At 39.3% G+C, this 23,842-nt stretch overlaps 2 protein-coding genes across 3 annotated transcripts in view; one reads left to right on the top strand and one right to left on the bottom strand.

Moving 5' to 3' along the window:
- The window catches only part of Tie (Tie-like receptor tyrosine kinase), a 242,164-nt gene extending 227,108 nt beyond the window's left edge, over window positions 1–15,056 (bottom strand). Inside the window, exon 1 of one of the 2 annotated variants that reach the window (XM_065226511.1) lies at window positions 15,035–15,056. The gene's annotated coding sequence lies outside the window, so the exon portion shown is untranslated. Of the gene's footprint in view, window positions 1–4,066; window positions 4,402–15,034 lie in introns of those variants that run through there. The other variant, XM_065226509.1, reaches the window with a different exon arrangement.
- Window positions 4,628–6,810, top strand: LOC135704963 (protein Cep78 homolog). Its single transcript, XM_065226500.1, has 4 exons — window positions 4,628–5,010; window positions 5,072–5,253; window positions 5,314–6,059; window positions 6,124–6,810. The coding sequence occupies exons 1-4, from the start codon at window positions 4,689–4,691 to the stop codon at window positions 6,800–6,802; spliced, it is 1,929 nt and encodes a 642-aa protein (XP_065082572.1). The 5' UTR covers window positions 4,628–4,688; the 3' UTR covers window positions 6,803–6,810.
- Window positions 15,057–23,842: the final 8,786 nt, after the last annotated feature.

Genomic DNA, 23,842 nt, shown 5'->3' with positions numbered 1-23,842 from the left:
GTTTCGTTTGCCTGATGGTATGTCTATACCTCTTCTTTGCCGTACTAATTCACCGTACTATAATAAATTTAGTTGTAAATAGTTGTATAAGTTCAGCGGTACAATATAGTTTTAAGAATATTAGTTTTAGGTTGGAAATATACAATTCATTTATCATATGCTCTCCTGTCCAAAAACATATTAGATTAAGTAAATTTCACTTGATTTTATCATTAAGCCAATTACCTGATAATTTTAGAAATAAGCACTAAGGAATTTAGATATTTAGGATAATGTTTCAGTAGTAAATTTAGTAATTACTTTCTGCAATCTGTGTTCTTTCACTTGCCTTCTAATTTTTTGTCTAGATTATTTGTTTACTCATTCTCCTATCAATCCTGTTATCAGTCCAATTCCTCTCCCACTCTCCCATGTTTGTGCTGAATCATCTCTTCTGCCAAATCATTCCTCTATTCTACTCACCAATACCTGAGTACCAAACCTGTCATCGCTGCGAATATCTGTCACGCCTATTGCGCATCGCGACGTCATGCGCAATAGTCGAAACTGAGCTGCTGTCTGATCACAGTAGCGGCGCGCTGGCGTTGACACGCCAACAAAGTCTATGATCATAAAGACATGTCCAACCCACAGAATATAGAATATATTTGAATATTCGAGGTATTGAATTTAATATCAGGACATTTTGAAAACAATTTAAATCCGATGAATTAATTAAATTTCTTTTAAGTATTTCCACACAAAAATTTTTCATTGTCAAAAATCTTTAAAAATTACCGAGATCAAAGAATTTCATAAAGTTTTTCGAGCTTCAGAATGTGCGTTTTTTATGAGATAAATTGTGTTTTTTTTTTTCCTTGAATATGGTGTTTTCCACATAAAAGATTTATTAATTTAACTTCTTAGTTCAATATTTCACCTTTCAATGGATGTAGAACTAATGGCGATTCGTCTAGTGGCCCATGTTTAAGTCAAAAGAGAACAAATTACCCAATTTTGGGCTCATGTCGGGTTTGATTCGAGTTGGTGTCTTGTTGGTATCAGATTGGATCACGTTTGGCATTCTTAAACTGCCCATAAACGAAGGCAAAATCCAAATTCTAAGAAAAATAGGGTTTCATGTTTTTTCTGTGATTGAATTTTAAAATTAATTTAATCACCAAAATATCCTGTGTAAGCCCACATGGAAATGCCATGTGATTGATATTTAAATTTCGAGAAATTTGCTTCAAAAAAGTTTGATATTGAACATTGTTTTATTTATATTGATTAACCATATTGGTTTTCTATCCGCAGCCCTCTAAATTCCGTTTTTTTTTTTCTAAAATCTTTTACCATAGCGCTATAGATATCCGAGCAGGAAAAAAATAACTTATTAATACCAAATTCAGGTATGAAAATAGCATAACTGGCAACCTAAATATGGTATTAGTGAGGCTGACATAAGAGGTAAAATACTAAAAATAATACCTCAAAAATATTCTACGAAATAACGAACTAATAAATAATTTAGCTATTACAATAACAAACGGATAACAGACGCTTTTTTAGATGCCAGAATACCATAGTTTGTTATTTTGAAGGTCTCCTAATACCAATTCAATAACTCTTTTAGGTGTTATTGTCTAAAAACTGAAAGATCACATTTTGTTATTTTGGTATTCATTTGATATTTTTGCAAAATATTTCGATAACTGAATAATATCAAAACAAGGTTTTATACCACAAGCATACCGAAATCTGGTTTCATACCACATTAAGATATTCATTTGTTATCGATTAGCTATCGGTTCCTGCTCGGGTAGAGATCATTTTTACAATGTGAAGATTTTTTTTAGAATTTGACGTGGGTTGAAAATTAGAAGTTTCTTCGATTATCGTTTTTTTTTTTTATTATTACGTTGCCTAATTTTACATAAAATAGGGGAAATGGATGTAATATCGGCCTAAATGCCCCTAATTTGGGCCCATACATAAATTCAGCAATCGACTAAATTTTCAATAGCGACCAAAAATATCCATTAGTACCGTCCTAATGACGCGTTCATTTAGATACTATTGATATATAGAAGATTTTTAGCGATGGGTCCAATCTTAGATCCATAGGCCAGTATTAGAGCCATTTCCGATTTCTCCTATGGATCATATTTATATTTTGATGGATCATTCAAACTTCTTTCGGTGATTTTTGTTCTTATGTTATGGATTAATTGGGTGATATTTAAGAGTCGTCTATCAGTTTTACTGATGTTCAAGAATTAAGGTCCAATAATACTTACTAAAAACAGTTTTAAAAGAGATCATAGAGCTTTAGGGTCATTTTCATAGATTAGCCTTTTTACGTATGTTTTAGATCTTTCATAGGACCGTCCGGTGGCTTTCTGAGAGTCTAAACTTAGGTCATAATCCCACCGTCATTTTTGCATCAAAACTACATGAGTTTCCTGATAAAATATCACGACTCTTCATTTAATTGTTGACAGGATCTTCGTTAATTAACATTTTAGTATAAACACCTATCAGAATTCCATAAAATATCGCATAATTGTTCGCTAAGGGTAATGAACCATGTTTGTCCTGCAAATACGCCAATTTCACTTGCACCTAATCTTTCAAAATGGCTTATTCGATATTTTCAATATATCATAGCACGAAAACGGCTTATCTAATCGAAATGGCGTCAGAGTCAAAGTTTTAGGATACTACAGGACACTTGAGGCTACTCAGTAACTGGTTAGATTGTACTCATTTTTGCATGCTGTATGGAGTTGTCAAAGAAAATAAGTAAACTGGTTTTGCTCCGAAGAGTGGAATCCACTCAGATTCTGGATAAATAGTTCTGATATCAATTTTTACTAAGTTCAAAATGACGGACTTTGAAGTTGTGAATAGGCGATTGTTACGCAGTGGATCTAAAACCAGTGTTTAAAGTGAAGCAGTGAAAACGGAGTAGCTACGTAATAGCCTGGATGGCGAAAGCTTATTATCTGATCTCGTTCAAAGGTGCGCAATTATCCCGGATTTGTATGAAAAATATCAAATAGAATATAAGATTTTAAAGTGCAGATAATTAAAATTAAAGATGTTTGAAACATTTTGCCATAATCGGACCCACACTGTACTCTCTAATGGTATTTAATTTTGAAAGGAAAATTAACAACTATTTCAAATGCGGCACCAGGGAAGATTAAAATAAATTCTATATGCACATATACTGCCGCTCATCGCAAGTCGGTTCCAATTGCTTTTTGTTTAATAAAAATGAGATTTTGAATGGAAATAGTAGCTAACCACCCATATTTTCTTAATACTCAATAAACCCAAAGTTCTAGAACAAATATGGAAAACAGCCAATCAGGTTGTCCGGTTAGATTAGACGCAATGGAACGAAGCAACAACGTGTTTTCATGGCTTACTGATTTCTGCTATGGGACCCTGTATGGGACGCAATTACCATCAGATTAGAACTAGACACCAGGCCACAAAATCTACTCCTAGATAGGTTTACTCCAAATTTTAAAATTCATTGACTGTTTCCTGTAGTTAATTCACTATTACCCTCCAATATCAAACACTTTCAAAATTTGTCTCCATTCGCCCATTCAAACCGTGCATCCATGATTAGTTCAATCGAGATGTTACTGTTCCACTGAAAAATCCAAATGAGGATTTAATAACATTGATCTAGAACTGATTTCTTCTATCGTACTACAAGTCACAGTTCACTTGTTGCATTATGTTCCAGAAGATATTGTTTGTTTTTTTATTCTGTATAAATCACAGTCACAATTCTTCAACTCTTCTTACAAAAATCACAACCACCTATGAAACCTCTAAAATCAAACAGATTTTTTTTTAACTCAGGTACTTCATCAATTTTAGCTTGGTAATCACTGTAAAGAAATTGTATTTGCAAACAGGATCCAATGCTAACGGTCACAGTTTTCGTTCTTCGTCTCACAGTTCTTCAAAAACTCCATTCTGATTTACTCATTGAGCAAATATGTCAAAAATCGCATCTATATACCAAACATAAAACGAATCACTCTCGACAAGCGGAACTTACATCAATAAAATTCTTCGTTTTCACTTCCGAATTTTCGTAATCTTTTTGCCAAACAAAAATTATCAACACAAAGTGCACCTCCACTTTCACGTGCGTTCGGAAACCGCGCGCGCTCACGTTTCTAGCAGCTTTCCTTTAGTTCTTCGCTCTGCTTGCGCTACCCACAGTTTATTGCTACTATGCTGCTGTTATTGTTATTGTTCGTTATTGCACCTCTTTGTTTTTGTTCGCGAGAGAAAATTTCAGTTCCGCGACGACGGGAACCGCGCGAACGAGCGACAGCGATTCTACCTTACTTCTCAACACACGATCGGTTGTTCCTCCCGTGAACAGACTTCGACGGCAACTGACTGCTGGTGCTCGCTAGCGATGTTCCATGCACGACGATCTGACGATCACCACCCCCTTGCCAGTGGTGCCAGATCTACCGAATGTTGTCACGATGGCCCATAGAAAATGTTTTAACAATCCCATCGTAGTAACCTAAGTAATGATTTTTTTTCTACCATTATTCCTGTAGGTCGGTCATCGTTCTGTCACGTCTCCAATTGTTTCATTTTTCAATTTTAAACTTTCTTGATTCGGTTCGTATAAATCGTTTCCATTTCAAGTTCCCTAAAACATGAAACCTGAACATATGACCCCTCAAATGTCGTCTTCAAGCCTCAACCGTCTTAATGGCACCAATCGCTGTATGAAGAACTTCCACCGGAGGTATTTGACCTTATGTCGGGCGAAAAATTATCAGCCATTGGCTGAACTCGTTGGCAACAGCGGAGGGGGAGCTGGAGTTTGTAAATCGAAGACGGACCATGGTTGGCAAACGGTAAATTTTTTCGGTGATCGGCTCAAGGAAACCGACTGGCAACTTATTACCGATGCTCTGCGTGAAGATTCGTCACTGGAATTACTTGCCATTCGACTGAGAAAGGTCCTGAATGATGGTGAGTTGCAGCGCCACATTTGCACCTAGATGTTTTTTTTTAAATATTTTTCGATTTCAAGTTCTGGATAATGGGTGCCACCGAATGGATGCTGTGATTGACCGTCCGGTTATATTGGTCAAACGATTGTTCACAAAGCTAATGGACTGCTTGGAGAGTTTCCTGGTCAACAATCAAACCGTCAAAACTCTCGTACTGGAAGCCTTACCCATTCAGGGTATCTACATGGGAACATTTATTAATGTATGATTCCATGGGGTTTTTTTTTCGCTTTGATCTTCATTTAAACTTCATTTTTAAAAGGGCCTCCAGCAAAACTGTTCCATCACCGAGCTAAGTTTGGCGCGTAGTGCCATTCGGGACGAAGGGTGTGAAGCCATTTGCAGTGCCGTAATGCATTTGCCAAAAATTGAATCGTTGAACATGTCCGGATGCCAACTAACGGCCCGAGGTTGCCAATCAGTGGCCGAGCTGGTCAAGTATCAGAAAATCAAGAGATTCGCTCAAAGTTGGCAATATTCGCTCCGTTACGGTGACGTTCATACGGAAAAGATGCAAGGTTTACGAGTTCTGTCGCTTAGTTCAAATCCGCACATTGGTGACGAAGGTATGTCAGAGCTGACTGAAGTGCTCAAAGATGACGAATGGATACGGCAAATTCACTTCAGAAATTGTGGTTTAACAGACAATGGAGCCAAATTGTTAGTGGACTGTTTGAACTTCAACAAAACCATCAAAAATTTTGACATTCGAAGTAATTCGGGTATTTCGAGCGAAGCTCTCCATGGAATTCTGGTAAAACTGGGAGGTGAAGTGGTGCCATCTGACGGTAGACAATCCGTACAGGAAACAAGAATAGTTGGGCATAGGAAGATGAAAGCTGGCGAGCAAAATAAATACCTACAGCAACAATTGGCAGCTGAGCGCCATAGGAGCACCGAATTGCAAGCGCTTGTCGAACAACTGCACCAGCAACAGGAAGAATACGCAATGCAATCCAAAATGCAATTTAATAAGTTAAAGCAGGACTATGGCTTGCTTTTGAACCAGTAAGTAGAACGAAAGGTTTTTATTCTAGGCATATTCATTTTAATAACCAACGTTTCTCCATAGGCGAGATGAATTACTCAACAAAGTGCAATGTTTGCAGAAGACGCGACCACAGAGCAAGAAAATCAATCTACGCAAGAGTAAAAGCGTTGCACTACCATCGGATTTCTTTAGCCACCCTGCAAACGTTGTTGATCAGTGCAAAGGACGGGCTAATCCTGGAGCTAAATCGGAGATGACACTTCGCTGGGTAGACGATGCTGGTGCCTCAGGACATACCAAACGGACCCAGGTGATGGATCGAATGATTGGCGATAGCGAACTAAACACACGCAGGAATCAGTTCGCCTTGGAACCAGTGTTAGAAGTGGAGCAAGATGGTATTTGTGAAGATGGTTTCGGGGACATCGGACTTGGCTGTTCGAAAGTCACGATCAGGAAAACAGAGCTTGATAATCAACACAAGGGACGTCCCCAGTCAAAAGCATTCAGCGTATTTAGCGAAGATGAATACTTTGACGACGTTGAAGAAGCTGCTGACCAGCAATTTGGTAATGATTTAACGGATCGAAACCCAAAAAAGGAAGATGAGAAAGAGGAGGATGATGACGAAGACGACGAGATCGGCTATGATATATCTGGGGTCGATTTACTGAAAATAGTGGCTAGGAAAATGTCCATGGAGGCCATAAACGATACGCAGTCGCTTTTTATGAGTGCTTACAGTGGCGACGAGAACTAGAGATTTTATTTTGAGGATTATATTGATATCTAGTTTATTTTGTAAGAATGTATAGCTTTTGATAACATCTGTGGAATTAAATCTAACGTCAATTGCATGTAACAGTTTTAGATAACATCTTAGTTATCGTCTTGACTTTTTTGTACACCATCTTTTTTTTTTATCTAGTTCGTTTATTTGGAAGGCTCAATCGCGTTAGCTTTACGGAGCCGATAATTCATTGTTCACTGTGTGTAACAAAATTCACTTAGTTCTATGTCTAGTAGGAGTTGGGCCGATTACTCGCGGCTTACTCGAGGTTAGAAGGGTACATTTTCGAAGGATAGGATCAGGGGAGGAGCTTGGGGTAGGGTAACGTTGTCTCATCAGAGCGTTGTCGCCAGTATGAACGGTAGTGCTGTTCTAGCTTCGTCCGAAGTTCGACCGGCTATGGTGGGTGACCAGTGGGCGACGATGAGACTCATCGAGACGGGGGGACAAGACAAACAAAAACTAATAAAGAGAGACAAAAGACAGAAGGAATTAAATTCTTATACTAGACATTTGAAGAAAAACATAAACGGACTGCATATAGCAGAGATCACGGGTTGCCAACACGTCTCTGATAGGAACATAGGGTTGTCTTCCTTGGGCCTTGAGGGTATTCAAAAGTCGCTCTCTGGCGGCGTCATTATCCGTACATTGCCAAACTGCGTGTTCGATGTCATCGTAACCGTTTCCACACCGACAGATGTTGCTGTCCACGAGGTTTATTCTATTGAGATGAGCATCTAGCGAGTAGTGGTTGGACATAAGTCTACTCATCACGCGAATGAAGTCACGACTTAAGCCCAAGCCTTTAAACCACGCTCTCGAAGAAACATTAGGAATAATTGAATGTAACCACCGTCCAAGATTTCCAGTGTCCCAATCGGTTTGCCAACTCGAAAGGGTACTCTGACGCACTAAATGGTAAAATTCATCGTGTGAAATTTGCCTGTCATACAATTCGCCTTCCTGCGCGCCCACCTTTGCGAGAGAGTCCGCCTTCTCATTGCCTGGGATTGAGCAATGTGAGGGGACCCATACAAAGGTAATCATATATGATCTTTCGACCAGCACACACATCTGCTCCCTTACCTTTGAAAGGAAATAAGATGAGTGCCTACCTTGTTTCATCGACCGAATAGCCTCAATCGAACTGAGACTATCCGTGAAGATGAAGTAATGGTCTGCGGGCATGTTGGAAATCATCCCCAATGCGAAGTTGATTGCTGCCAGCTCAGCAACATAAACGGAACAAGGTTCCTGAAGTTTGCGGAAGGCGCTAGAGTTTTCATTGAAGACACCGAAGCCAGTGGATCCATTGAGACGGGACCCGTCTGTAAAATATCTTTTCATGCAATTGACTTGTTGGTACTTTTCAGTAAAAATACGCGGAATAATAATAGGTCGAAGTTGATCGGGAATCCCATGAGTTGCTTGTTTCATGGTCAGATCATATTCAATTGAGGAACTGCGATTGGTGAAGTGAACACGGTCTGGAGTATAACAAGGAAGACACATATCTGATGATATGTAGTGGTGGTAGATTCTCATAAATCGAGATTGTGTGTTCAGCCCAAGAATTTCTTCAAAATTAGCAATTATAAGTGTGTTCGTCACTCCGCATTTGATTAGTATTCTGAGAGAGAGCTCCCAGAAACGGTTCTGGAGGGGTGTTACTCCTGCCAGAACCTCGAGACTCATGTTATGCGTTGAGTGCATACAGCCTAGAGCAATACGCAGACAACGATATTGAATTCGTTCCAATTTTATTAGGTGACTTTTTCTTGCCGAGAGAAAGCAGGAAGAGCCAGGAAGAGAGAATAGTTGTTTTATAAAGCATTATGAAGTCTCCCGGATGAGCACCCCACCATGTGCCGCAAATTGAACGGAGAAAGTTGATCCTCTGCTGACATTTTTGCTTCAAATACGTAATATGGGTATTCCAAGTGCACTTTGAATCAAACCAGACCCCAAGGTACATGAAAGACAATGATTGAGTAATGTTTCTGCCCAAAAGATTAAGTTGCATTTGGGCTGGGTACCGCTTTCGAGTAAACACTACCAGTTCAGTTTTCTGCGGCAAGAATTCGATCCCTAGATTCCTAGCCCAAGAAGACAAGTTATCTAAAGAACTTTGCAATGGTCCTTGCAAGTCCACGGCATGTGGACCTCTTACGGAAACCACACCGTCATCTGCAAGTTGTCTAAGCGTGCATTGTTCTGCCAAACAGTTGTCGATATCTTTGACATAAAAGTTATAAAGAAGAGGGCTGAGACATGAGCCTTGGGGCAGGCCCATGTAACTAATTCTGGAAGTTGTCAGTTTTCCAAGAGAAAAGTTCATTTGCTTTTCTGACAACAAATTGTACAAGAAATTATTTAAAATTCCAGAAAGTCCACATCTGTGCAGATTGTCTGACAGAATTTCAATGGAAACTGAATCAAAAGCCCCCTGTCCAAGAATACTGAAGCCAATTGCTCCTTGTGCGCAAAGGCCAGTTGAATATCTGTGGAAAGCAGCGCTAGACAATCGTTTGTTCCTTTGCTCTTGCGGAACCCAAACTGTGTATTTGATAGCAAGTTATTTGATTCGACCCAATGATCGAGTCTCCGAAGGATCATTTTCTCCAACAATTTCCTAATGCACGAAAGCATAGCAATCGGACGGTATGAGTTATGGTCAGACGCTGATTTGCCAGGTTTTTTAATGGCACACAGATAACCGGCAAATCACTTACCAAAATCCCCAAATTACATATTGCACACTCAGCCATATATATCACCTATACACATAAACTTTACATGCAACACTACAGAGACACAAGTAAAAACGAACGAAAGCAAAAATTTACAATGCCGTAGCTTACTAAAAGGGTACCAAATAGCTTGCCGGGCGAAGGGAAAACACAAAAATTGAACGAGAACCAGCGGCAACAGTAACCGTTCTCCTACTTAAGCAATAAATTATCACTACGGGGCACGCGTAGGATCAATTCTACCGCGGCACAAGCACAATTTCACACTTAATTAATTGAATATTTATCACAGCACTGCGAAATAAACTATAACGTTCGCCATTACCAATACTTTATCTTCAACCTCGTTCGACGAATTATCCATCGAAAGATATGATTGATGCAAGGAGGGGCCATGAAACAGTCAATTGCTTAAGATATGATTCTAATGTTGGAAGCAAGGCAGAAACTAAGCTTTTTAGAGGGTCTTGTATGTTGAACATGTTTAATATGAATTCCACAATGTCCGAAAAAGCTAGCAAACCTCGTTCGGACTTGGATTTCTTTTGAGAAGTTTGAGGAGCAGCTTTTTTATTTTTTTTATCTTTGTTGGGCAATGGCGGAAAATTCTTGCTGCATCCAGGGATTGGATCAACAGGAGCCTTCGGTTTTGTTTTTTCATCCCCATTACCCTGGGAATTTGGCAATCGTCTGGAGGTGTCTTTAGTTTTCTTACGGCGCACTTTCGGGGAGGGGCATTTTCTTTTTGAGGAACCGTCTATTTTTGAAGGTGCGTGTACCACCGTAGAATCACCTTCATCGGATGAGTCAGAGTCCGATTCTTCAACTGACAAAACCGAAAATTGGTTTGCATCTTGGACGGCTGATGCAGCCTTCAACATTTGAGCATATGTCTGCTTGGAGCGTCCAGAGATTGAACGCTGCACTTTATCGGAGTGCTGCTTGTACATCGGGCACTCCTGCAAGGGGTGAGGATTCTCGCCACAGTAAGCGCATTTTACTGATTCTTTGTGGCAAGAATCCTCTTTGTGGTTTTCACCACATTTGCCACAACGAGTTTTGTTGCCGCAATGGCTGGCCGAGTGTCCCAGCCTTTTGCAGTTGGTACAATTATATACCCTCTGTACAAACAGTCGCACCGGAAAACAAGCACTATCAATTTTAACAAAGTTTGGGAGAACTGAACCTGCGAAAGTCACCCGGAACGAGTCTGAATGTTTATAAACTTTTTTACCGTCTAGCAAAGATGCTGAATGCAGTTGCCTTACATCCAGTATCTTCACTAGCGCGGTAGCGAATGTCGAGTTTTTAAAAGTTCCCGAGGCATGTTTCAAGCCCTCGACAGTCAGACTCGCGTCGGAGACCACGCCTTCTATCTCCACATCTCGAGAAGGGATGTAGATGTTATACTCAACACTAAAAAGCTCGTGGTCAGCAATTTTATTTGCCACATCATAAGTCGGTGCTTCTACACGCAGTTTGTTGAATCTTTCTTTGTGTACCAAGATTCCCGGATACTTACGCAGCAAATCTCTCGTTATGTCGAGAGTTTTCAAAGGTTTATTTTTGGGCCGAAAAAAGACAACCCATGGTCCTTTCGAAGACGGTTCATAGTATCTGGTTTGCGTAACGTAGGCATCGGAAGATGTCATAAGTGTTGCGCAAAAGCGGTGCGCAACCACTTAAGAAGGAAAAAAAAATTAAAACCTTCACTAATTAATTAATTTTAATTACTAGTAATTAATTTTTTTGCCCGACGTACGAACAAATCAAAAAGAAGAAAAAAATCGAAAAAAAAAAAAAAGAAACTTATATCTACTTGCAAAAAGTTGTCTCACTATACCCCATACTCCCCTACCAGGGGTGAGAGACAGAGTCACGCGCCACGAGGCAAAATTAAACTACAATAGGGAGGCAATGGACTTGCAAAATGTATTGTCTAATACTTATGCCGGTTGTAAACAACCTATCAGCCGTTGCAGCTAGATGGTCCGTTTGCTGCTGCTGGTGGTGATGATTGGTGTTGGTGGGTCGGCACGATGATGAAAAAATGGCTTGACGACCGGATGGATTACCGGGGTGAACTAAAGCTGGATGGCAACTCCAAGGGGCTCGGCCCATGGAATTCCACTTCCTCTGTTGCACACTGGTCACTTGGGGCACCCAATGGGGGGGGTGAAAAAACCGCTCGGGCGGAAAAAACACCGAAAAAAGCTAGATGCCGCGCGACTGAGACCGGGACGTTGTTAACCGACTGAGTGTTCAACTAGGAATGTGTACACCATCTTGTCACGTTAAACCTATTACAATGTGCACTATGTGATCAGGCCACCTTCTCTTACGTTACGTTATTTTGGAGAGAACTAGAACATGTTTTACGAAGCTAAATTTGAAATTAAATTAAATGGTCAAAAATAGAAATAATTTTAGTTTTCTGAACACTTCTTTTGTTGAACTTTGTAGATTTTGCTATACTTAGTCCAAACAAGCATCATCCCTATTCCCGTTTTCGATCAACATGGATTTTCCAAACAATTTTACCAACAATCCGATACGATTGATCGGTTGATGAACTCAAATTTCACTTAGCACGTAGGGGAAATGGCTCTAATGTTGGCCTATGGATCTAAGATTGCGCCCATCGCCAAAAATCTGCTATTTATCGATTTTATCTAGTTGAACGCGTCATTGGGACGGTACTAATGGATATTTTTGGTCGTTTTTGAAAATTTAGTCAATTGCATTTAGGCCAACATTACTTCCATTTCCCTTATGTAACATTTATTGATAAAAGCTCGGATAAAAATGTTTTCAAAATCACACAAATACGTATTTTTATGGAAAACAACACTGTGCTGCCTTTCCAAGATTGATTTTTACTGCACTTAAATTAACTCAACGAATGTACGTGATTCCATGGAAAATTGCATTGGTTTGCCTTGTCATAATGCGATCATAAAAATTCTTGAGTTCAAATTGCTTTTCATCTAGATCAGTATTCGGAAAACCATTCTCCAATCTCATTCATTCATTCGCGTGCAAAAAAACAAACCTCATAAAAACTACCCAAATGTCAATTGATAGCATGCTCATTAGAGTGGTTCAAAATATCGATTTTGCACCACCAATCTCAATCCATTTCAAATCAAGTTTAATTCTCCCAAAATGTCAGCTCATTAGGATACGAACTCACACTGCACTGGTCCTTCGGAGTTTATATAGGAATTACTTTGGGAAAAGTGAACATGTTGTTCTCATGGTTGTAGAACTTCGCTGTAAATGATCTATCGAAAAGTTTGCTATCTTTAGTAATGTGAAATGCTCTTCGCTGCCACTTTGCCCAAGACTGCATTGGAATTGAACGTCAGGATAATTAGTTATTAATTAATAAGGAAGATGATATTCTTGTGTCATGCTCCATAAACAGCTCAGCAGGCAACATTGGTGTGCTTGGGGCGAAGAATAAGGCACAAAATCCAGATTACTGTGTCATAAGTGCTAGATGCAGTGTTGCCATGAAAACAATCGATTAATCATTTCAGAAAGTTATCAGCTTTGAAATCAATAAATACCTAATCACCTTGAAGTCTAATCAAAACGTGGTCTTTAGAATAGTTGTAGCTGATAAAATTTCACATAAGAGCAGTCAGATTTTCAAGAAGCTATGCGTTGCATCTAAATAAACTCTAACTTTGGAAGAATGATTGATTTAGAATTAGAACCAATTGAGCCTGGTGGAGCCAAATCAATATTCTGAACCACCCTAATGCTCACGCATGTTTTTAAGTAGAGAGCAGGCGAAAGCTGATGTAAGAGTGTTAAAGCCACGAAGAAGAAGTAATGTATGTTTTGTTAGTTTTTCGTACAACAATGCAATTACATGACTATAACAATGAATAACGTCAAAATTTAAAGCAATGATTTTTTATACCGAAATCTCAAAGGTAATTTTTGCGGAGTTGAATTTCACAATACAATACTCTCAAGCATTTTCAAGTTCTATACACGATTTTATCAATTCTGTTCTTTCATCAATTTCTCTAGCATTAATTTTCGACTTATTCTGTACTATAACGTTCAGACTACAGAGTTATAACATGTTTTAGCGATATCTTGATGGTGATTTATGTGTTTCAATCATTTGACAACCGTTATAACTTGTTATAACTGCTCAGTCTAGACAGCGCTTTACATTAATTATGTATCTCCTTCAAGTACTGTGAGGAATCTTTACTCCCATATTATTTTTTCCCGGATACTTGGACGCCGTTAGTTCGCTAAAAAGCATAGCATCCGGTCAAAAATCTATCTGCCGAAGCTCAAGCATAAAGGAATACGGGCAAAAAAACATGAGTTTTTTTTTAAGTTTTTCGCAAAACTGATCTTGATTAATTAACTAAACTATGTTCAGCAGTGAACGTCAGCAATTATAGGTGAAAATACGAAAAGGTTGAGATAACACTTAATGACGACTAAGACCACCCCCCACCCCTCCCTGACTCAGCAACATTAAAGCGTTCGGAAATCATAAAATTTTCTTAAGTACTTTTAAAATTCTTAAGTGGATCTACTAAATTGACCTCACACAAATCTGCCATCACTGCCCCAGTGCCCTACCGAAGTGGAGCTACCGAGAGCCAACGAGACAGCTTTCATTGCAATCGGAGCTTTCGACGATCGTTGGGCGATGGCTGCCGCTGCTGCACGAAGTAAACCTGATCGGCAGGCATGTTGACGATCGGGCGGTTGTTTTCGGTTTGTTTACATATAAATTTGCGTTCGGGTACGCGTCCGGGTCGTATTGTAATGGGAAGCTTTTTCATTAATGTTGTATCGGTTGAAAACAATCACTGAAGCTTCTTATGTTGGGGTGATCGCATAAGACTAAAATGTGATCAACTACCGACAAGCAGAAATTGCCCTGAAGAGCACCGTAGGTGGTTCAATCTACACACCACCATTATCCGGCTATTCGAAAGTTATTCAGCTAGGCTGATTTTTTTAAGGTGGCTAGTTTGGGAATGACTCTAATCACATACTAACAAAATCAGCTCGGAAGGCTATTGGAATTCACGAAAAATCACATAATTTGACACTTAACCCACAAAGACACTTCGATTGTCTTGTTCCCTCGATTTCCGGAGCAATCAACCACTACCTAGCATATGCAAAGTGCAATTTTACGACTTAGAGAGGTAAACGACCACCGCTCGTTCAACACGACGGAAATTCTGCCACCCATGGCTCTTTTCTCACCTGCCTTGAACTTGAAAACTAGATCGAATCCATTCAACCCCAACGCGCGATCGACCGTCGATCACCACACGTTCGATCGACATACCCAACCCACATTTCATTCGCGTTTCCCTTTTCTCTTATCGTTCGGTACTTACGTAGCGGCACCACGGAGCTCGTTGTATGTCATGTAGGTAGGCGTTTAGGTACTTACCTTTGAAGATCATGTTCAAGCGCAAGTTCAAAAAATAAAACAAAACAAAAAATTTGTTCCCCTCACATATTGTAAGGTATTGAATCGAAATTCTCGAAGCCACTTTCGCTTTCCGTTCCTTTAAGAGTTAGTGACAAACCTTCGTTTTTTTTTTGCATCAAAGCGGAACAAAAATTTGCTTTCATTTCATTATCGTAGTCGTTGCCGTTGGGACGGCGTTGTTGTTTTTTGTTACTGTTGAAAGCATCGAGTACACGGGTTTTATTTAGTAGGAGTAGAGGTGTATGATTAAATGGAACTTTGTGAAAGGTAAAAGTTGGTTGCACCCACTTTACTTATTGGCGACTTGGGGGTTGTGAACACTTGAGTAAATTTTATTTAGCATGACTGCTTTCGGCATCGAATTTCCTTTGAGGCAGTTTCGAACAGTAGCTATCTTTTTATCATTTCAAATGAAAGTTAAATGAGGTTGCAGGAAAGATGTTGTCACAAGTGGATTACAGATAAAATTGTGACGACAATGGGCTTTCATGGTCATCCAGTATTTGTTTGAACTGTGGTGTTGCAAATGTTTGTCTAGATCTAGCAATTGAAATTAAAATTGATTTGAATATGTAAATTTTATGAAAATTAAAGAGCTATCACTAGGGGAGAATACTTTTATCCCTTTGTTTATTTATCGTCGGTTTATGTTCCACAATCAAGTGCCAATCACCGACAAGTGTCATTTATCACCAACGGCGATCGTTTGCCAGAGAGGACAATTTCACACCTATCGAACCCATCACATTGGCTGGGACTAGCGGCTTTACTTCCCTCTACGTTCCCAGGGTGTCGACTCGAAGAAGAAAACAAAACTCCCTGAAATTCCCTGATTTTCCAGTAATTTTCAAACAAATTCTAGTTGCAGTGTCTACATGGTTTTGGGCCTTATTACGGGTGTCACTACACGTTGATAAGCAAGTGATACTCAGAATAAGAGCCGTGATTACCGTACAAATCAAATGGGAATCACTTCACCGTGACGACAAGTGACAACTTTTCACCGTGAAGTGACATCCGTAATAAGCCCCTTTGTCAACACGATCTCATCAGCTACTACTTTCCTAAGATATGTATTACCAAACAAACAGCTCTAGCTGCAGACCTGCCTATACAGGCACAAATTAGATGCATAATTTTTCGGTTGTATCAGCTAGTCTGCATTGTTAGAAGGGTAGTGCTTTCTGAACATTTTTTCATGAAATGCCACATGGACCTCTAACCCATGAAGAGTGATCCAATACAATTTCAAATTGAATAAAGCGTTCTATACTTTTAATATAGAACCGGCTTAGAAGTTCTTTTCTGACTGTTTCTGAACTCAATACTAGGGGCAGAAATTCAACCAGTTCTCCTACATCTTACAAATGAAACGCTTGTCTTTAATCCCTTGAGCACAATTTGAGACCCAGCTCCGCAAGAAAATTATTCCGGTTAATACGCTTAACCAAACGCTTATTTGTGACCAGATTCCTATGGTGGGAAATCGTAAAAACAGCGCTTACACCTTTCACTGAGAAGCTAATTTTCCGAGCTAATCTGATTTATAATGAAGACCTAGAATACTCAATAAAACCACTCTATGCTGTCTAGGCAATGCTTGTGTACGTATCTTTAAATCATATTTAAATCATAAAAGTGCTACTCAAAGCATCAAAGACAAAAATCCATCCAAACAAGACCATTATCCTAAATTTTCATTAAATTTATTCTCTGAGCTAATTAGGCTGTTTAGAACACAATAAGGAACAGGAACTACAAGTTTTCAGAAAAAAATCATCCTCTTCTCTAAACTCTTCACCATTCTTGAATTTACTCAAAAGCGCTCCAATGCGCCCAAAGGATCTAAGTGAGACGCAATTAGGTGTAACATCTACTAAGAGACCAAGACATACAAATTTAGAGGTTACATTTTGCAACAACTAACAATGTCTAGTGTCTACGGAAATGGATTTTTATCAACCCTCAGGATCTCAGTTCAATTCTGGAATGTGTCAACACCCAGCTGAATTTATATTAGGCGGAAAATCATCAAAATATTCTATTATTTGAGTAATTCTTGCTCAACTTGCAAAAATGCAACATCAAGCATTAAGCAAACTCAAATTCACAACTCTATTTAAAATTTGAAATAAACAACCATCTTCAAACTACACCGAGTAATCAAGTTGTTTGAAACTAGCAAAGTTTGTCATACTTCTGTGATTAAGAAATATTTCCCTGAATTTGAATGACATTCCCTGAGATTCCCTGATTTTCCAGGTCCAAAAATGTATCCCTGGTATTCCCTGATTTTCCAGGTTTTTCCAGGTAGTCGACACCCTGGTTCCCCAGGACGCAGCTCAGAGAAGGAGACCTTTTTAACGTTCCGCGGTGGCCATAGAAATTATCTGAAATCAAAAAAATAAAATGGGTTGCATTAACAATCAGTTAATACAGGCGGCGATCGAAGGATTAAAAAAAAAATTACATTATGGCTTGAACTTTAAAAACACAGTTAAAAAAACTATCTTTAATCGGCTCTAAATTTTGATAATATGGGAAATCCCAACGATCAAGGCTTTAAATAAAAAGTTCAAAACAGTATATAAAAACAACTGAACAAATCGGATGTATTGAATATGAGTTATTATGGACACCTTCTTTGAAAATGAGTTTTCGAGATAATAGCGTATAAAGTTTTAATGTTACATTCCCTGTATCATGGACATGGTACTCTGGAAAGTCGCATAACTTCGTCAATTTTTAAAACTGTTAAATCTAAAAACTAGATTTATTTGGAATTTTTCCCCGATCCTCAAATCCTCGTCAAAGTAAACATAGAATTTTCCACACTGCTTCTTACAATCTTGATTATGATGATGGTCCCACCGCCTACCCCTACAAAGGTTTGAGCGGGACGATTTATCTTTAAGAAAGTATACCATTTGAATAATAAACGAATTCGCTATAAAAAGTGACTTTATCCCTTGCTTTATCCGGAAAATATAGGCCAGTACAAGGGGGAGGGGGGGGAGTAGGCTGTGCGTTTGAACGAACATAACGTTCGTTTTCTCTTTGGATTGTTTTTCACATATATTTTCGGTTGCTGATCCGGTCAAAATGAATGAAAGCTAAAAATGAAATTCTTACTGCATCCCGTCCCCGAACGTATACTGGTTCTACGTTTAGTCGCTACATATTCATAGTCTGGCGGATAGAATTTCTATCGATCTAAAAGCGGAACCAATTCAATATATTTAAACCAACAATTGAAAATAAATAGTACCTGATCGCAGTAGGCCGCGCTTGAAAGCTGACGTGTTTTGCTTTTGCTGCGTATATTTTGTAAGCGAATTAAACACAAATTTGTGTGCTGAAATTTAGTTTCAAGTGTTCATAAAGTTATCATGTAGTGATATATCGTGTTTTGCCTGTGTTGCCTTGAGTGGCTCGGTTGATTTTGAATCTAACCTCCCAAATATACAACGCAGCTTCAGTTCCATTGTTCGGTGTCGATTTTCATTGCCTCCCGGGAGCCTGGTTCTCCGAGTTCGGATGCTACCTTTTCGGCTCTGGTCTCTCGCCGGTGTCGGAGATTGCGACACCGGGTGGTTTGTAGTTGGTGGTCGCGAACTGTTCCTGGGGAAAGCACTAGACGCGAACCTCCTCCCAGATGACCATGGCAATGCAAAAAAAAATTATGTTCGTTGAAGGAAGTATTACGACAAAGGTGCATCACGAAATGAGATGCAAAGCTTAGAGAAAATCAAAATTACGGAACCCATGGATTGGAGGATCAAATTAACATGGTGAGACCAGTCCAAATACATTTTAAAATTTTAAAAAAATACATAAACTAAATACGTGCCAGGATTGAAAAGAATATTTTCGAACCTGGAAGTGTGTATGTAATACCAATGTCCATTTGATAACGGTGATGCATACATGCGGGGCTTATGTAAGTAAAAGTAACCTCGGAATGGGCGTGACTCTCCAGACATTCTGAAATGGGTTGCTGGATCTGCAATAGAGCTAGCACCTTCTAACTCCCTAACCAAAGCTGTCTACAATGACCATAAATGCGACATTGTAGAGATAGCTCTTCCATAATAACACTGCCGGCCATTGGGGGTTAGAGGGAATACACACATACACACACAATTGAAAATAGTACCTTTTCAATTTATAAATTTATAAACAAAACGTTGATTATTCTATAGTTCTACGTCCCTATGGGTGTCGTTGACATGCAGTTTCAAAAGTGAGGAAGAATCTTCATCATCGTGACGTCTCATCGTTCTTCGTGTTCACGTCAAGGAGATACAAGCTGCAGAGCTGAACCTAATTGATCCCTGTGATCGGAACTGCTACACGAACCGTGAGAGGGCTGCTTGCTACGGGTTCACTTGGACTGATTTGATGAGATTGTTCTTTTGACGTAGGATTACGTCTTTTGGCAACATATACGCAATTTCAAAAATACCCAAATCGACCGCATTACGAAAAGTGGTCAGATTTTGATCACTTATAACTCTATCAATAGCGGATGGATTTTAATTCTAAACAAGCTAAACGATTAGAAATTGGTCTACGAATCTGCTGAAATGAACACTTTGCCAGTTTTAAAAAGGTTGCTATTGAAAATTACACACATGTCCAACTGATGCAATGGTGATCAAAATTATCACCGATTGCCTGCAAAAACCGCATTCCCTAACACAGATTTCAAAATTGGATTCCATCCCAGCCACCGAATAATGATACCGAGCACGTAATCCTACGTCAAATCTACGGTCGTGTCTTGGATACATCCTCTTATTTTTCTACTATTATCTACTTAAACTTCATTTCCATGAATCCGTATGTAACATCTTTGATTCGGGTGAGACTCTTCCTTTTTATTTATTTACTTGATATTTCAATCAATATTCTTATAAACTTTTGTAACCGTTTAGTTACAATGTCCTAGGTTTTAATTTGTGCATGTTGTTTTAGGAAACTGTAGTGTTTGTTTAGTGTCAGTGTTGGGTTAGTAGGATTAGTAGGATTGTAGGTAAAATTGCTGTTATTGAAAAATGTATAAATTTGTCTTAGTAGGTAGTTTGAAAATGATATTTGTTTATAAGCTTAATTGGATGTGACAGGATCGAAAGGGTGTTATAATCAACTGTGGTAGAAAAACTCAATAGGCGAAGGAGATGATATGGATGGGTGGTGATAAGCTACAAGGAAGGAAAATGGAGGAAATAATAAGGAACGAATTGAAAACTGGATGGGAAAAGGAGGGCTTTTGATAGCTGGGATGGTCAACCATTGCCCAGAAGTAAACCGGCGTTTGTGCCTAGAAGACGTGAGTGGAATGAAAAAGTGAACCAAAGTGCAGAGAACGACCTTTTTATGTTCCTGGTGTTCATTCAGGTAACTGAATTTGACCAAAAATGATTTTGGCTTGGTTTAAAACAACCATTTGTCCTTTAGGACCTTTTCTTTGGTATTCCACGGAGATCCTCACGATCGGCACTTTTCGACCAAGTCAGTCTCGACTGTCTTGGTATAAATGTCAAGGACCTTCAACTCTCCGGCTTAATAATTGCCACAAAGGAGAGCATCCTCGGACTCGGTAGTCCTAATTGTTAAGGGGGAAGACCCTTCTCGGCTCGACCAAGGTGGCCTTGTCACGGTCAGCTGATGTTCACCAACGAAGGGAGACGCCGTTGACACCGAAAAGGCTACTTCAGTAGCTGCACAGGGTTTGCTATATTCCCTGGTTGCGAACCGCCATCGCAACGCGCAAACCCAAGCCTCAAACCCGCCATTGTAGTGACCACAGCTCCAGTCACCAAGCGCCATCTTCCAGACCAGTGTAAGACACCGATCCGCCATTGTCGACGGAGTGATTAAGCCACCGATCGCCATCGCGGTCAAACAACAGCTGCCCAACATAATCACCGCCATCGTCCAGCAAACACCACCGGTACGTACCAAGGAAGCAGAAACACGAAGAACACACCCCATAATAGCCCAATAAAACCATCCGCACCATAGTTCCATTTTAATAAACTTTTAGACTTTTTCCACCCACACTTTAACTTCCAATTAATTTCATAATCACGTAAGAAATCCCACAGTTTCTGCACAGTTTGTTCCGCGTACCCCTCCAAATTACCAAGTAGCATGCCGGCCCTGTGACACAGTTCAGGGGTCTCATGCTACTAAGCTAGATATCCGGGAGTCTTGGTTGAGCCACATAGGGTGAGTCTCATCTAGTCTCACTTTACCAAATAAGGTTCCAACATAAGAATTAAGGACCTCGGCTAACGGGGTGGCTGCCGCTTTTGCTTACTGAGTAGAAAATCGTGGGTTTACTCCCAGGCCTGCTTAAGCGAAACCTGACCCATCTCCTACCCAACTATCCAACTCCGTAGCATCTATGGGGGCGTCAGTGAGTCGCTGGCCTCCCGTTAAGTAGATGTTACATCAACAATATCCTTCCTTTCCCCGTACCGGAGAAGATGAGCGCGGCCGGCAATGGTAATTGTCATGCTTTTCCTTTTCTGAAGTCTGGTTGGAGAGCTATTCACTTCCAAATAGTTTTCCTTAAGCAATTAGAATAAGAACGTTAAAGTACACCGAAAATAGTTTTCAAGTAGCTTCCATTCGAAACGCAAATGATTTTCATCCATAAACAAAATTAATGGAATTCATCTGAATTTCACATGCGATCACGTTAATTCTATATGATTTTTCATATGAATTTCATCGGCCTCATAATATTCATGTGATTTTGTGGTGGGATTTTCAGCTATGTGATCACATGAAAGCTATGTGAAATTCACATGGTTTTCATCCATTAGATATGTGATAAATTTTTTGAGTGTAGATACGTGACAGTTGCCCGAATGCAATCTACGAATTACTCCGTTACAAATGTAACGCAACGCAAAAAATATAGGCTAGTCTTGAAATGTTCGAAATTTGTATTCAGTTTATTTAATTATAGGGGTAATGGCTCTAATGTTGGCCTATGGATCTAAGATTGGGCACATCGCTAAAAATCTGCTATTTATAAATTTTATCTAGATGAACGCGTCATTGGGACGGTACTAATGGATATTTTTGGGCACTATTGCAAATTAAGACGATTGCTGAATTTATGTGTGGGCCCAAATTAGAGGCATTTAGGCCGACATGACATCCTTCTTCTTCTTCTTAGCATTTCTCGATGAACATTTCAAATGGTCCTATCTGCTTTGATCGATTCTCTTCATCGACTTTCTCTTTCGTTAATAACTCAGCTGCAAAACCTTTCCCTGTTGCATTTGACGTTTTGGACGCTAGATAAGAACCTCCTTTATCAAACTATGTGGTAGAATTAGCGCGAAATCCGTTTGCATAGCAGTGGTTATGAAAAGAGAAAGTCGATGAAGAAAATCGATCAAAGCAGATAGGACCATTTGAAATGTTCATCGAGATATCAATCTTATTGCATATCGCATATTCCCCCCTATTCTGCGAGTCACGTGACTCCCTCTCACCGGTGAGGTGACTCTCCATTTGATTTGCATGAAGAGTCACCTCACACAAGGTGACAATTGTCACCTCACCGGTGAGAGAGAGTCACGTGACTCGCAGAATAAGGGGGATTAGCTTATTGCGTGCTCTCAACTTAGTGTTCTAGATGCACTTCCACAGTTATTAATTGAGAGCTTTCGATGCCTGTACCATTTTTGCATTGGTATTGGCAAGTCCAATCATTTTTCTATGCCAGCCCAGGGAAGTCGAGAAATTTTCCAACCCGAAAAATTCCTATAACGGACCGGGAATCGAACCCAGCCACCTCCAGCATGGTCTTGTTTTGTAGCTGCGCCTTTACCGACTGAGCTAAGGGAGACCCCGACATTACATCAATATCCCCTATACATCAAAGTTTAATGGTTGATTGTTGGCTTCAAGCTCTTATTAGCATGGTTATTGAGAAAATGTAAATGATACGTTCATCCTGATCTAGAATTTAGTTTCCATCCTACCAGCAAGAGCACCATTATCCAGCCATTCAGTTTATTTGCTCTTTTCACTTTATCCTGCTATTATTATTTTTTATTTATAACTTGTTCCGTATTGTGTTACTGTCACTTTGGTTAACTTTTACCAACAACAAGCAGAACACAACGACGACTCCAACTCAAAGTCAAGATTTGATAATTTAATTATGGCTAACTATCAAACGTCCAGCAGTTTTAAGTCTACCGAGTCTAAAAGTATATTTACATTACATTTATCTTAAAGGAAATTGAACTCAATTCTAGAGGGCCATCGAGAAACGGTTACGTTGTGTTAGAAATTTAAAATTTACTATTTCTCAAAGAACTTCAAGAAACGTTTGACTAACGATCGGTGGAAAAGTGGTCCGATGTAAGCCAAGACTTGCAGAAAAGGGGTGAAAGATACTAATCACACTGAACCAAATCACCCTCCATTTATAGAATGAAACATCATTCAGTTGCATCCAATTTCAATGTTTCTGAAAACCTTATGACAAAATCTGTCGGATGAATTTCTATTCGAAAACGTGTGATGCTCTTTTTATTGGTGAACGAATATTGACATGTTTTTGTATCTATTTCGTTAGCAATACATATGTTAGATATAATAAAAAAACATTCAGTATGGAAACGAAAAAATATCTTTTGAGATAGTCCCATAGCTAAAATCATTTGATTTCAATTATAAAATATTTTATAACCGAATAAAAATGGAAACACCCGTTATGTGAAAGCTTGAGTG

Source organism: Ochlerotatus camptorhynchus, unplaced genomic scaffold, assembly GCF_037179485.1.
Source record: "Ochlerotatus camptorhynchus isolate MF236.1 unplaced genomic scaffold, CSIRO-AGI_Acam_v1.1 ptg000253l, whole genome shotgun sequence".
NCBI classification, from domain to species: domain Eukaryota; kingdom Metazoa; phylum Arthropoda; class Insecta; order Diptera; family Culicidae; genus Ochlerotatus; species Ochlerotatus camptorhynchus.
Note: the sequence above shows the minus strand (reverse complement) of the source record. Positions and strands in the feature narration are given on the sequence as shown.